This window comes from Hippoglossus stenolepis, chromosome 11, assembly GCF_022539355.2.
Source record: "Hippoglossus stenolepis isolate QCI-W04-F060 chromosome 11, HSTE1.2, whole genome shotgun sequence".
Classification (NCBI taxonomy): Eukaryota; Metazoa; Chordata; class Actinopteri; order Pleuronectiformes; family Pleuronectidae; genus Hippoglossus; species Hippoglossus stenolepis.
The window spans coordinates 14,624,305-14,638,194 of NC_061493.1; the positions used below are offsets into that span (position 1 = coordinate 14,624,305).

Sequence of the window (13,890 nt, forward strand, 5' to 3'; positions counted from 1 at the left end):
CATCTATGTTTTACTCCATAATATGATCACACCAGTACAGGCTATATATGAATATTACTCGTTATTTATGTTAGGATATGCATACAACATAAATTATTTCCCATATAAAATCTGCTATTTTTTACAATCATTTGTTTCTCTCAGTATAACGTTACAGTGCTGCGGGCTGCAGCAGGGCCTTTTCAAAACAAAACCCAAAGCTTCAACAAATGTTATGCTGCGCGTGTGTCACCGCTGATGAATCATTCGCCGAGACAGACAGATGTTGTTGCACGGGTTTTGTCCCATCCGGCAAAGGCAGAAGAATCTTTCCCTCGGTCCCCCGGAGTGCTGGAGGCTCCCTAAATAGACCTAGCGCAAGGGTGTGTAGAATGGGACCGCACAGGGTGATGGGTAATGGAGTCATTAATAACACAGACCTCCCTTAAGATGCTCAGATGTTCGTTAGCGAGAGCCACGAGGGAGCGAGGAAAAATAGGATGCAATTTGAGACAATGAAAAAAAAGCAGTGTAAGCTTTTGATGATGATCGCTTTTATGCTGTCATAGGTCTTGTCTGTTAATTGTGCAAACACACACACACACACACTCACTCACTGGCGCACACTTTTTAGATCGATAATAAAGGGACGTCTGAGCCATGTCCTCATACAGTTTTTAATATTTCCATCACATGTGCAACACAAAAAAAAAACGAGGTCTGCCAAATACAGAACTCCATATTTGTACAATACATTTTAATAACATCGGAGATAACTGTCCTTTAGCTGCAGGAGATGGTGATTTCCTGTAAACTGTGTACGAACATTTCTCAATCAAAATGTCAAAACATTAAAGTTTCATACAAAAGTGCATCTCAGGTTCAATGAATGCAAAACATTTACATAACAGAATGGTTTAAAGTTTTGTGTGGTGCCACGACACCACAGTGGCTTCCAGCTTGAGCGGAGAGCGATGGGATACTGCAACAAAAAAGGGGAGACGAGCACTCGGGCACTCTCCAGGAGAGCCAGGGACCGAGCTCTGTAACTGCGGTGTATCCCCGAGACGGACTGACATTGCGTTCAATCTTCATGACCCCGAATCCGAATGGATTTACTCCCCCATTGTGAAAAATATGTAGAGATAACAAAACAAAATAGGAAAAAACAAAATCCAGTAATCTCCAGGCTTCAAAGAGCAGTAAACATTAACAACAGAAATGTACAGGTTGAGTCAGTGGGCTGAAGATTTCCCCCATGCTCTGAGAGCCACATGGGAGCTTCTGTTCACGAGCCAACCAGAGGAACTAGCCTTTTCCAAATCTGTGTCACTGCGTTTGCATATATCAGCATCCTGTCCTGTTTTTCTCTCCTCTGTGTTGGCTTTTTTTTTTTTCTTCTTTTTCATCTGAACGCCAGCACAGGCAGCGCAGATTAGTCGCACCGCCGTTCTCAGCTGGTCCTCTGGTATAGCCGTGTTACGACAGACACACGGACAAGATCTCAGCCTCTGCTGGTGAATCAAGCCTACCCCGTAATGATTGACCATGTCAGGATGCAGAGTGACATACTGCGCAGTAGGAGCGGCGCTGATGAAAAGAGTCCTCCTGACAACACTTGCCGGTTCCTACAGACCCCTACACTCTCAGCGGCTCCCTGTTTCTCCTTTACACAACTGGTCGAGTCGCATCTGATCTGATTAACAATGTTATTGATCTTTTTTTTTTACTCCTACCCCCCCCCATCTCTCTTTCGGACAAACATTTTGAACTGTACATTGGCAAATACTGTATAAGATTGCAATATAGCTGTAGTTAAGCAACACATGAAGAATTCTATGTACAAACAAGTTGGCTTTTTCTTTATTTTTGAAATAATGGTCGGTAAAGAACGGAGAGGGCTCTTTTATGTTCTTACCCCCTCTTTCTGTTATTTTCTTTGCTTCTTTTTTTCTCTTGCTGTGGCGTGGTTCCTTGTGGTGAAACTGAATTGAAAGTTCAGTGCAAGACGGTCAGTGGAAAAACTGCACTGACGGTAATTGGCGGTCAGACATTCTCTGCATCACGTGATCCTTCTTCTCCGGCCGCTGATCTCTGCCATGTTAGCTGCTGTGCTGAGTCAACGTGTGGTTCTGCGAGGACACAAAGAGAAACGGGGGGAAACATTATGATCACATACAACAGGAGCTTTCTTCAGTTTTTCTTTCCTTTCATAACGCAGGCAGTATTCCCGCTCCGGGCCAGGGCCGGTGCTCTTGTTGCATCTTCTTCTGAATGACAGGATTGACAGGCAGTGTCTTTTGATTATCTTGACATTTGTACATCATCATTATTAGGCTTTCATTATCCACATCCAATTAAAACACACAGGAGTCAAACCTGCCAGTGGATCAATGGCTGCTCGCATTGGGATTATGGCGAGCACCAGAGAAGACCACTGATAGATAACATCCCACTCCTCACAAAAGTCTGCCTTCCGATCAAAGCCCGTGTCCATGGAAACAAATCCATAACATGGCACTGACACGCCTGATGAAATATCTTCCTTTGACTCTTAAACGTATTGAACGTGCTGCTGCAGACGTACGGCGCGCAAAATGGAAAAGTTGTTCAGGCGCAGGTGCGGGGCTGTTGACGATTTGATCCCCCCACACGTCTGCAAATATGTAAAGGTGCAAAATTCACTCTGACAGGATAACAAGCTGACAGCACCGCTCTGTTTTGCTGCATCTCCCAAATTTATGCAGGCACACACACAGACCATTGAGAGTGTTTGTAGTGGGGCAGCTGTGCCAGGTTCTTTAAAGGGAGTGTGGACCAGGGGGTGTGTAACTGGTGTCCCTGGTGGGCTGAATCCAGGTCATCTTTTGAAGTGACTGCTAATCCCTTTAATGCAAACTACATGCCCCACTTGCTGCGCTCTGTTTAAAACACGGCCTTGGACTCTCTAAACTGGCATGGACTAGACACACCTGTCACCGAGTCATCAGCACGCATGCAAGAGCACATACACTCACACCTCGATGCACACGTTCACTTTGTCCTGAAAATAGGTGCAAAAATGAAGCGTACGAGCACGTGGGAAAATAAAACAATTTAAACTGCTTTACTAGTTTTTGAGGTGGAACTGGGAGAGAGATACGATCTAAAATGATTACTGCAACCTCTGTGGGGGGGGGGAAGCAGTCACCTTCAGTCCTGTTGGTGCGGGGTCCCTCGGGCAGTGCCGCGAGATAACTATTAGCCCCCTTTTGCATTCCTTCCTTCCCTCTTTACCCTTTCAGCTGCTTCCATATAAAGCATTTAAACACCTTGACGGCTTTCCTTTCAGCTAGGGCGATTACTTCCCGACAGGTGGGGTAATAAGCTGTTTGACGGGGAGCAGGAGTGTGACCCCTGTAAGGGTTAGCGTGGCTCGCCTGGGCCCCGCTCTCCCTTTTTTTTTTTTTTAAAGAGGCGGCCCCAGACAGCTCCTCCGCCTCACTCTCTCCTCTCTTGCTGAAATAAAGCTCCTTTAAGTGAGTCTGGGAGGAAACTCCCCACGGGGCGCACTCTCTCTCTCTCTCTCTCTCTCTCTCTCTCTCTCTCTCTCTCTCTCTCTCTCTCTCTCTCTCTCTCTCTCTCTCCCTTTCTCTCTCCCTTTCTCTCTCTCTTCACCTCACCTCCTCCCCCCTCCTCGCACTCCACCAACCTCCCCCTACCCCCCGGTGAAGACATCCTTGGCGTTGCTGAGGAGGGACAGGAGCACGGCAACCTTATTAATGAATGCGGCCCATTACCCGTCAGCCTGGCTCCTCGGCGACTCCCAGAAGCCCCTGCAGTACGTGACTTCAAATGGCAGGATATTGACACGGGGAGAGCAAAGCGGCTAGGACTCAGTGTGTGTGTGCATCTGTGTGTGTCTGTGTATCTGTGTGTATGTGGAAGAGAGAGAAACAGAGAGACACAGAGAAACAGAGTTGTGCTCAACTGAGTGTGCATGTCTTTGTGTGAGTGTGCCAGTGCGTCGAGGTGTGTGTATGTGTGTGGTGTGTGTGTGTGTTGTGTTGTGTGTGTGTGTGTGTGTGTGTGGACCCCAAAGGAACGTAGCTCCTTGGATATAATGTAGGGCTCGTAACAGCTATTAGAGGGGAAAATAACCCCTCTGGGGAATGCCCCCCCCCCCTGCATGTCCCAGCTCTGTCTGACACACACTGCATTCTACCTTTTCCTTAAACATGCCAGGAGTTTTCTCACTGAGGGCTTTCTCAAGGACGGTGTTAAACGACTTCAGTGGCTGTGGCAGCCATGCAGACTAAAGGGAAATAGAGGAAAAGAAGTGGGGGGAAAAAACGTTGAAAGAAAATGAAACAGATACCTTTATCTCTGTGGATAGTGAACTCCGAAGAGTGGTTATAAACTGTTCTATGTATGGGCACAGAGGGTGAAGGAGGGGGTGCAAATTCACCTTCTGATCTTTGTCCTTAATTCTTTAAGTACCTCTTCATAAGTGTAATACCGAAAACCAAAACTGTCAAATTAGATGTGAAACACCTAATCCAAGAACATGTCCGAAATGTCCGGCGCTCCATTAGAAGGATGTCACTAATGGTGTCACACCAGAATCACCGCAATTTAGGATTAGATGCCCTCCATTAAGCCTTTTAGCTCTCGTCCTCACTCCCTCCTTCAATGCCATCCAATTCCCCCTGAAACTCCACCATTCCCCTTATCATCCATTTCCTTCCCTTCTCTCCAACCCTTAATCTCCTCCTCAATCCTTTCAACCACCTGCTGGCCACACCGGCCTGCTGCAGGGCCCAGTTACCAGCAGCATTCAGGTAAACCACAGCAGTCAATTCTCCACTAAATTAAATTTTGCTCTGATCAATAATGCGCACCCGCTTCTCCCTTATGAAGACTGGCTGCATTGGCTCGGAGCGAGCCTCTTCCTCTCCTGTTCTCTCACCGGCTCTGTGCCACCGTTAAACCACCACTTTCATCTGATTACATCACCCCACTGCAACGCCCTCAGGGGTAGGGGAAGAGGAGGGAGAACACCCAGCAGGGGTCTTGTGTACCCATGCAAACAGGTGCAATATGTCTTAGGAATTTAACGCTGCCGCAGACAGCAAGAGGGAAATATGGAGAACGATTGGGGAAGAGCAGAGAGCGGGAAAGTGCAAGCAGGCTGGGGAGTTGATTTATTAACTAATCATTCTTTATGTCGTTCCCTATTGCTCCGGTCTCCATCGATAGCACCCGGTCTCCAGTGAGGCAACAGAGGTGCACCTCTTACATCAGCTCCACGGAGCGAGATTCGCAGACACATCCCCTCTTTCATCTGATCTCGCTGCATTAAAGACAATCTTCACATTGTCCAACATCACAGAGAGAGGATGTAAAGCTTAATGGTAACGCTAACAATGTTTGATTAGCATTATGTTAATACCTGCAGAGCACATGTTAAGTACATCGTGTCTGCGCCTCCACCTGGTGCTTTTCAGCATGTAACATTAAACCCAGCCTTTATCGAGCGGTTAGAGCGCTGAGTGGGCAATAACAGCTTTTTAGGCCGGGGCCTCTTCAAGGTTTCTCAGACAAACAGAGTGTGTTTTTACACGAGTTTCGAGCTGGCCAGTGAACTCACCAGAATGTGCCGCATTATGTAAACCTCAGGTACTAACGCTGCATCTTTAAATCACAACTATCTACTGCTAATTATGTTAAGTATATTATCTAAAAATGTATATTAATACATTTGGTAAAACCATGAATACTAAGAAGTAATGCTACTGCAAAAAACAACAAACAATACAACTCAAATTGTAATAGTTGTTTTACACTGTGCACAATAAAACTGCATTTACTCTGAAGTGTAATTAATGCATTACAAAAAGCCAGTAAGACACAAAAACTACAACTATAGAACTGATAATGATGAGTTATAATGCATCATTTTGTAATTTTATACACATACACAACCTAAAATAGAGCATTCGTTCTGTGTGTAATATGTAAAACAGCAACAACACTGTAAACGCCCCACATAAAGACAAAGTTTGGATATTCTCTGTAAATACTGCAATTATGAATTATTAAGTACTGCGAAAAGAAGAAATCTAAACTAAATGTTAAAAATCATATTCTGTAATGAAGGTCTGTAAGTGAGTCAAGTAAGTGTTACTTACAGTGAGGATTAGTCATTAATGAAACTATTTAATTAGAAGAGTTAAGCACACTCATTTTAACCCCTGCAGCTAAAGTGTCTGATTTGGTTTATCTATAATCAAAATTTGAAAGAGGAGTCAGAAAATTGTAAACATCCCCCTCTAAGCTCTGATTAAAAGCCTTTATCAGTCAGACCCCGGTTCCTCTCCCTGACATGAGCAGTATAAGTGTGGAGAGCTGCATCTGGAGCACGGGGAGTGTGCACAAAACCATTGAGACCTGCGCGTAGCCGTAGTCATCACTCAGGAATTTAATTAACGCATAAGACAACGTCACCTAATGATGCTAAAACAAAGAACCTGTGGTCTGTCTCCGAGGCGCCGAGCTGCCGGCTGACTCCGAGCAAAGGGAGCGACATTTATGTTCGTGTGATGAGTGAAAGACGGAATGATGGACTTCTCTGGGTTCTTTTTGTGAAAACTGCTCAAAGTGTTTTCTTATCGCTCGACACACCGCCGTGGAGGAGAGACGAAGCACGCCGCATCCTGCCTTGATCTTTAATGGTGTGTTGAACTCGGCCCGGTATTGACTCAGTCCCTCCCTTTGTGCATTCCCTACCGTTGACCGGTCCACTGAGGGAGTAATCCTTTCCTGCTCTGACCTCGGGCCAGGCTTACTGCTGCCTAGTTTAGCCAATGAAGAAACACAATCAAATAAATAAATAATACGGCGGTTGGCATTCTCCACAGTCATCACTTATCGGGCCGTGGGGAGGGTTGACCCCAAACACTGTTGTGCCACAACCGGGGCCCCGTCTCCTTGGTAACAGACCGTCTTGTTTGAAGTGCGGTGCCCGGGGAGCCGTGGTCATATACAGTAACAGCGCCAGGCTATACGGTGACAACAGCGATAGATTTCGATGTCTTCCGCGTGTGTGTCGTTTTGTGTCCTCGCTGAACGCTTGTAAAAAGACATCATAAATCCATAACGCTTGAAACGCTTTGATTAGATGTCTAACTACCCCGACCAAGTACTTGTGAGGTGTAACCGGAGATGACGGACCACCCTTTTTGTGGGCTGGTGCTTTGTAGCTCCAAATGATACTCATTACCTTGTCTAAGTAGACAAGTGAATGGTACTAGAAACACACTATGCAGTGATCCTGCTGTTTGACTGAGGTAGCAAAACAACTGCACAACTGCTGTGTTATTATGGGGCCTCATTAAGTGAGGAGAGAGTGGGAGACGGGGAGAGGGAGCGAAGGGAAAGCAATAGAGAGCGGACCAGCGAGAGGGAGAGGAGAGAAAGGAGAGGAAAAAAAAAACACAAGAGAGCGATACAAACTGTATTCTGAGGTGATAGCAACACACAGATGCCTTTCCAGCCGAAATGAAGACTATGACTAAAGAACCCAATTAAGGGCTTTCTTTGGGGAGCCATCTTGGGAGGGGGATGGGTCTTCCTGGGACACGAGCCCTGGGCTACATCCTCTAATTAGACAGAGCGAGGGGGGAGGATCTCTGCCTGTCACTGGGAGGGAGATGGGGTCCATGGGGTTCCACATGTCAGTCCCAGAAACAAAACACAATTACTCTCACATTTAACCACTTCAGTCGGGCACAGACTTTGACTAGGGACGCTACAGAGCATCCTACCTCCCCCCCCACCCACCACCGCCGCCGCCACCAACACCACCACCTCCCTCTCGCGTGCTGCTGGATGTGGATATTTTTTGAGGACTATATTTCCTCCGCGCTTCTGTGAGAAAGCGAAAGCCGATCTGCACTCTCATGTTTTCCCACTGAAACGGAGGAGCGCAATCGGAAAATGAGCTTTTAATGGACCGACAATCGGTGTCGTTCATCCTTTCCCCCAAAACCGAAGAGTTAAATTACTTATGCTGTTTGTGAATATCAAATTCAAGAGGGAATTATTGTTCTAATGCTTGTTTACTTTGGCCTCTGCTGCTTTTTCTGTTAACAACAACAACAACAGCAGCATAAGAGACACTTCACAAATCAAATCACTGCAGACGGTAAATTAAACCTGTGATGAATTTCCTAAGAAGCATCTTAAATGTTTTTTTGTTGTTGTTTTTGTTTTATCAAAGTTGCTGAAAAAGTCAACTAAGAAAAAGTAAAGGAGACATGTTTGAGGGAGAGATCCGGTGATGGATTCTAGCACAGTACAACCAAGCGTCTCCTCTTTGTTTGGATTTAACTTTCCCCAGTGGTGCAACAGAGGAAAAAGAGAAGAGAAAAAAAGGGAACAGCTCAAAGGCTTCTGGGAGTTTTTGTCATGTCTCCCTCCAGACAATATGTTTGCATGCACATATCAGACCCCGGGAGAGACAGAGACAAAGACAAATACATAGAGAACACACACAGAAGTACACGCACACACACACACACACACACACACACACACGCATGCTGAGAAAAAGGATATCCTCCCAGGATCATTAGGTCTGTCATGCTGTCTAATTCTGATCCACCTACAAAACTAGAACACTACTATTGTGAAACATCACTAGTCATCTAAGAGTGTTTATGTCCCCATTTACAGTGCAGTGCCGTGTGTGTACAGTGTTGTACATAATTATAAATAAGCTAAAATATTAATGATAGTGCCTCACAAACAGCTCCTCTCTCTCTCTTTTTCTTCTTCTTCTTTTTCTTCTTCTCTAATTCACTGTTCTTTTATTTTGTAGTGCAACTTTTTTGAAATGGTGACAGAAATGCGAGCACCTGGGGTGATGAAGAAAAAAACAAGTTGTCATATAAAAGGAAATAAATATATATGCGACTTTCAAAAGCGTGAGGAGCTGTCACACTTGGCAGATCAAGATATTCAGAGGAAATGGGGCGTTTGAGAGCCACTTAGGGACAAACACGCGGCGCTTTGCTTTTCGTACCACGTGTTTGGGGCGCAGGGCAGTAGGGGCGGTTTTTGGGGGCATGTTTTAAAATTCACAAAAATGAAAAGAGAAAGGAAAACTTCTTGGGAATTAAGTCTCTGTGCTTCACTCTGAATAGTGACATTGTTTATTTGGGGTAAGTAAATGCCTACAATATAGTTTTAAGTGTCATCGTTCATAGAATAAACAAAGCAAATCTGTTTATTAGCCTATAATAACATCATAAAAGCCACTATGCTGATTTCTTTAACCCATTTCCTGCACTTGTTTCCTATGTTGCTCTCTCTCCCGCTGCCTCCTCTCTCCCAGACTGTCCATCTCTCCCCTTCTCTCCGTCTCAGGCAGACGTTATGACACACATAGCTGTTTACTCTGACCCGGTGACCATGAAGCCTATAAATATGCTTAATTAAAACAGTGGAATTGGTCACAGCTTGGCAATAATGGCTATCACACGGGGAGAGGAGAATCTCATTTGTGTGGGGAAGTAGAACATGATGCAGATGTGCTCTTGTCACTTTCAGCACTCATTAAGGCCGCGCAGCTCTGGATTGTCTTTGAAGGAATCCTTTTAAAAGACACTCCAATTAAGGTACGTGTCCTGCGGGCGTCTGAGAGGAGGGAGAAGTCATACAGTATACCCCCGTCCCTCCACTCCTCCGTCGAACGCTGCGCGACTTAACACATGACTTACATTCTCGTGTCACTTCCGACGAATGATAATGAAATTGGAGGATGGAGGGGAATAAAAGACAGCCCAGCTTAAAAGGGACGGGGGAATCTCGCACAGGGAAAAAAAATGTCATCTTCGCTGTTGTGTAACTTCAATCTCATTGTCTCGTCTGCAGAGGAATGGCGGCATCGGTGGGAGAGACGTCTCCGATCGCAACTCTCCGGCGCACCGCGTCGCCGGAGGAGACAAACTGGTGCGTTTCCTCACAAATGAACTGCACTCAGAGAAATGTCAGATTTAAGCTGTGGCTAATACTGCGCATTCATCAGTTAATGAATCTGGTTAATTAATCCAGCCTAGCAGCATTGTCAGTGGCTCAGTTCCCTCCGCAGTGTGAAAAGCTACTGTATCTGAAGCCAACGCAGAGGGAGAAGGAAGTTTATTATCAAGTTTCACATTGCAACGTGGCCTCTGCTGGAACCCTGGGACCTTTTCTTTTCTCATAGGGGGACAGCTGCCTTTAAAACCAGAGGACGGTGGATTTTATATTTGGTGAGAGCGAATAGTGAAGCTTCGCCTCGTCGTTGCTCAAGGGGTGGCCAGCAGTTGAGGGTCAGAGAGAGCGCCGCACAGCCAGCCCACTTGCCCTCCCCATCAGCACCTCATGAAATATCTAGACTTTGCTCCATATTTTAATGGGGTGAGGGAGAGGGGTATGCAGGGTGGAGGCTGTGTGAGTGTGTGTGATGGTGGAGGAGAGACCTCTGGAGAGTTTTGAGGGGAACGGTGGTCTATGCATCTCAGTGCTTATTTTTTTGTCTGCAGAAGAAAGAGGAAAGAGAGAAATGGAGGGAGAGAGAGAGAGAGATTATTCTCCTTTGGAATCTGGATTCTGGGGCACACAGGCCCAGGAGTCAGTCAATCTGGCCGGTCTGAGGGGGGCGGCTGGGCGGGGGGTCCTGGGAGGGCTGATTAGACGGATGCTCTCCCATCATCCATCTCGACAGGCTGGCGAAAATTGGCTAGCCCCTCGCAGGGTAGAGTTCACGGGGGGAGGCGGTGGGGGAGAGAGTGGAGCGGTGCACTGGATACCTGTCACAGCCTTTGGTCTGTTTCAGGATCTCAGCAGCAAATTAATAAAATATCGTTCCTGCTTCCCTTTACCTGCCGTGGCAGCTCTCCCTCTCGCCGCTCCTTCTCCCAGCTTGCACTGGCCCTTTGACCCCTCCGACTACTGTGAGAGATGAGGAGCCCAGGCAGCCGGCGAGCGGACCAGAGTGTCAGGGAGAAATAGGGAGAAACTCCAAACTCAAGACCCGGCAAAGAGAGGGAGGCTGCACTCCTCTCGCTGCTGGAAGACAGCTCCACTTCAGACAGACTGACAAACGACTGCCCCGTGTCAGTGAGACATTTTGAAGTGTGATGCATGGGAAATGGCAACTGCGCAAAAAAAACAACAACTAAAAACAAGACTCCAACCCACACTGTTTGTTGAAGGCTTTAACTATAGGCAGTGAAAAGGGCAAATCTAACACTGCAAACTTCAGAAGTTGCATCCTAAAATAAAGACGGAAAAAACCCAACTAAAATAGCTTTGAGATGGTCACAATTTAAATAAGCTCTGACACTTTGTTTATTTCTGTATGCGTGTGACAGGAAACAGTATATGTTCTTGTGTCTATAAGTACTATAAGAGAGTGTGAGCATGCACTCACATGGGACTACCTCTGCAGCATGGCACAGGTTGAGCATAATGATTGTCTTATCCCCCAAGCTCATTCCCGCTCTCCTTTCATAACCCCCTGTTTCACAACAAAGTGCCATAGGTCTTTCATGTTCTGCTCTTGTCTCTTCACACAGAGTGTAAAACAATATAATCATGCATGAAACAACACCTCCGGGAGGCGGAGATCACTTCATTCCCAAAAATGTCAAAAAAAAAAGGAGAACGAAAAGTCAGAAAACATCCCCAGGTTATTTGAGATTGTTTACAGGTACCTGCAACAACCCTGGTTATATACAGAGTCTGCTCGTACCAATGAGGGATGAATATGTGATAAATAGGAGGCCTTGGCATGAATGAAAAGACTCCATGTTGTCTGCAGGAGAGCGACGCTTGTTAAATAACCTTCTGTGTGGTGGAGTTGCATGTTGCTGGATCAGGGTGTGTTTTATTCATAGTTGTGGTGCTGAAATGACCAGCGGATAATGATCACATTCACCTTCCTCCTGGCATGCACACACCTCTGTGTTTACAACCTGAATCTCAATATGAAAATCGTTGCCGATCAATAGGCAGCCGAGCCCTGGATACTTCCTCTGGCTACCTGCTAATACGTAGCGCTGCTAATCCAACTTTCAGGGAGGTGCACTTAGAGGATGTGGTCAGGAGCTGCTGGTTTTTCATCCTGCGCTTAAGGCAAATTAAGAATAATTTCTGTGATTGGATTGAGCAGGATGCGTATATACGGCTCATGTTTTAATGATTTAGCTTCAGAAGGTAATAGAAAAAGATCTGGATATGAGAAGTGTGCCATGTGTACGGTGGAGAATCCCCCAAACAAAACAGAGCGGCTTGAAAACACCACCACAGTGAAATAATATAATAAGGTCTGTTTAATTTTTTTTTCCTGCTTCTCCAAGGACCAGAGAAAAAGATTGCTAGAAAATGGATTATCTCTCTAACATTGCGAGTTCATAAGTCCAACTGCTAACTTTGTTGAAGGGCAGATACGGTCTCCCAGAGGAAGCAGCTCATATTTAGCCATGAGGCCTCCTCTGTGATTAGGAGGGGAGATGCAGGCGTATTGACTCGACTGTGTTTTTGCCTCTGCACTGTCTGTAATTACCTCTTCAAAAATGAACATTCCGCTAATCCTCTAATTCCAGATATTTTAGTGCTCTGCTGGTCTAATAAGCAAATCAAATCATATCTGCACATCACAAATGAGTTTTGGAAACGGACTGAAATAATTCCTTCTGAGTCCCTCACCCCGGCCCGGGATGGAGGGGATAGCTGGAGCACGGTGTTTAGTGTTTGTTAAGCTGTCATGTGTGATTAGTAGTCAGGGTTTGTGCCGGTGGCCCCTTTTGCTCCGCCAAGCCCCAGGCTCACCTGTAACTCTGTCTGGAAGAAGAACTTCTGTGGGCACGGTGAGCAGTCGTAGATCTTATCCTCCTGGCCGTGGGCAGAGAAGATGTGCTGCTGGAGCTTATTGGCCTGGACAAACACTGCTCACATACAGGGGGAAGGGAGACACGGGGACAGAAAAAGACATTTTATAAGTGTTAGTACAAATTTTACAGGCCTTTCAGAGTCTTGTACAGATTCTGTTTATAAAAAACAGCACGATGAGATTAGAGAAGAGCCTTGTGGCCGCCATTAAAGTCAAGATCAAAGCCACATCTGCCTGAATAAAAACTGAAGACTGTGTCAGATGGCAAGTAAAACTACTTAATTACAAACAAATAAACACACAATCCAGAATGAAAAAAGCATTGTTATGAGATGTATAATTGAAACAAAGGAGAACGATTTAGGTGTTAACAGTAAAACTAGAGTGGTCATATTCATGGTACTAGACCGAGCGAGTGGCAGCGAACTGTTTTGGGAATAATGATGCTCTTTATTTAGCACTACTGTGGGGACAACAAGCCAGAAAATAAACAACAACCACAAAAAAATTGGCATGGCTTCAAGTGGAAAACATGGCCTCCATTAGTCTACATCGCTAATTATATTGACAATATAAATATTCATGGTGTTGCACTATTTATTCATGCAGACTGAGGCTACATTCACCATCATATAAACAAACAACTCGCTGGCACTTAAAACATATACCATACACTTAAGCCACAGTCCACGCTGTAAAGCTAAGGGGGATGTGATTGTGTGCGCCTTGAGTGCATGTGTCTTGCATGTGTGGGTGTCTGCGCTGTGTGTGTGTGTGTGTGTGTGTGCCTGCACTCTCCAAGGAGCACTTCAAACATGCCGTTTGTTATCCCAGACCCTTGTGCTTTAAGGATGGCTGTCTAATCTCAAAGGTCTGGATGCTCTGGAAAAGTTAGCATACGGGGGCTTCATTTGAATTTCTTACGGCTCAAAATAACTTTTCTTCTAATGCATGCACCGTGGGGCCACGAGTAGAAAGAGGGGAAAAAAGCATCG

The 13,890-nt window shown here is 45.7% G+C and overlaps 1 protein-coding gene across 5 annotated transcripts in view; it reads right to left on the reverse strand.

The window, feature by feature from the left end:
• Positions 1-637: 637 nt before the first annotated feature.
• LOC118117583 (zinc finger protein 521) overlaps positions 638-13,890 on the reverse strand; it is a 93,364-nt gene continuing 80,111 nt past the window's right edge. For all 5 annotated transcript variants that reach the window (XM_035169929.2, XM_035169928.2, XM_035169926.2 and 2 more), the window contains 2 exons: positions 12,835-12,950; positions 638-2,111 (listed from right to left, as the gene is read on the reverse strand). In XM_035169929.2, the coding sequence (XP_035025820.1) occupies positions 2,082-2,111; positions 12,835-12,950 (146 nt within the window). In that variant the 3' untranslated portion in view covers positions 638-2,081. The remainder of the gene's footprint in view (positions 2,112-12,834; positions 12,951-13,890) is intronic.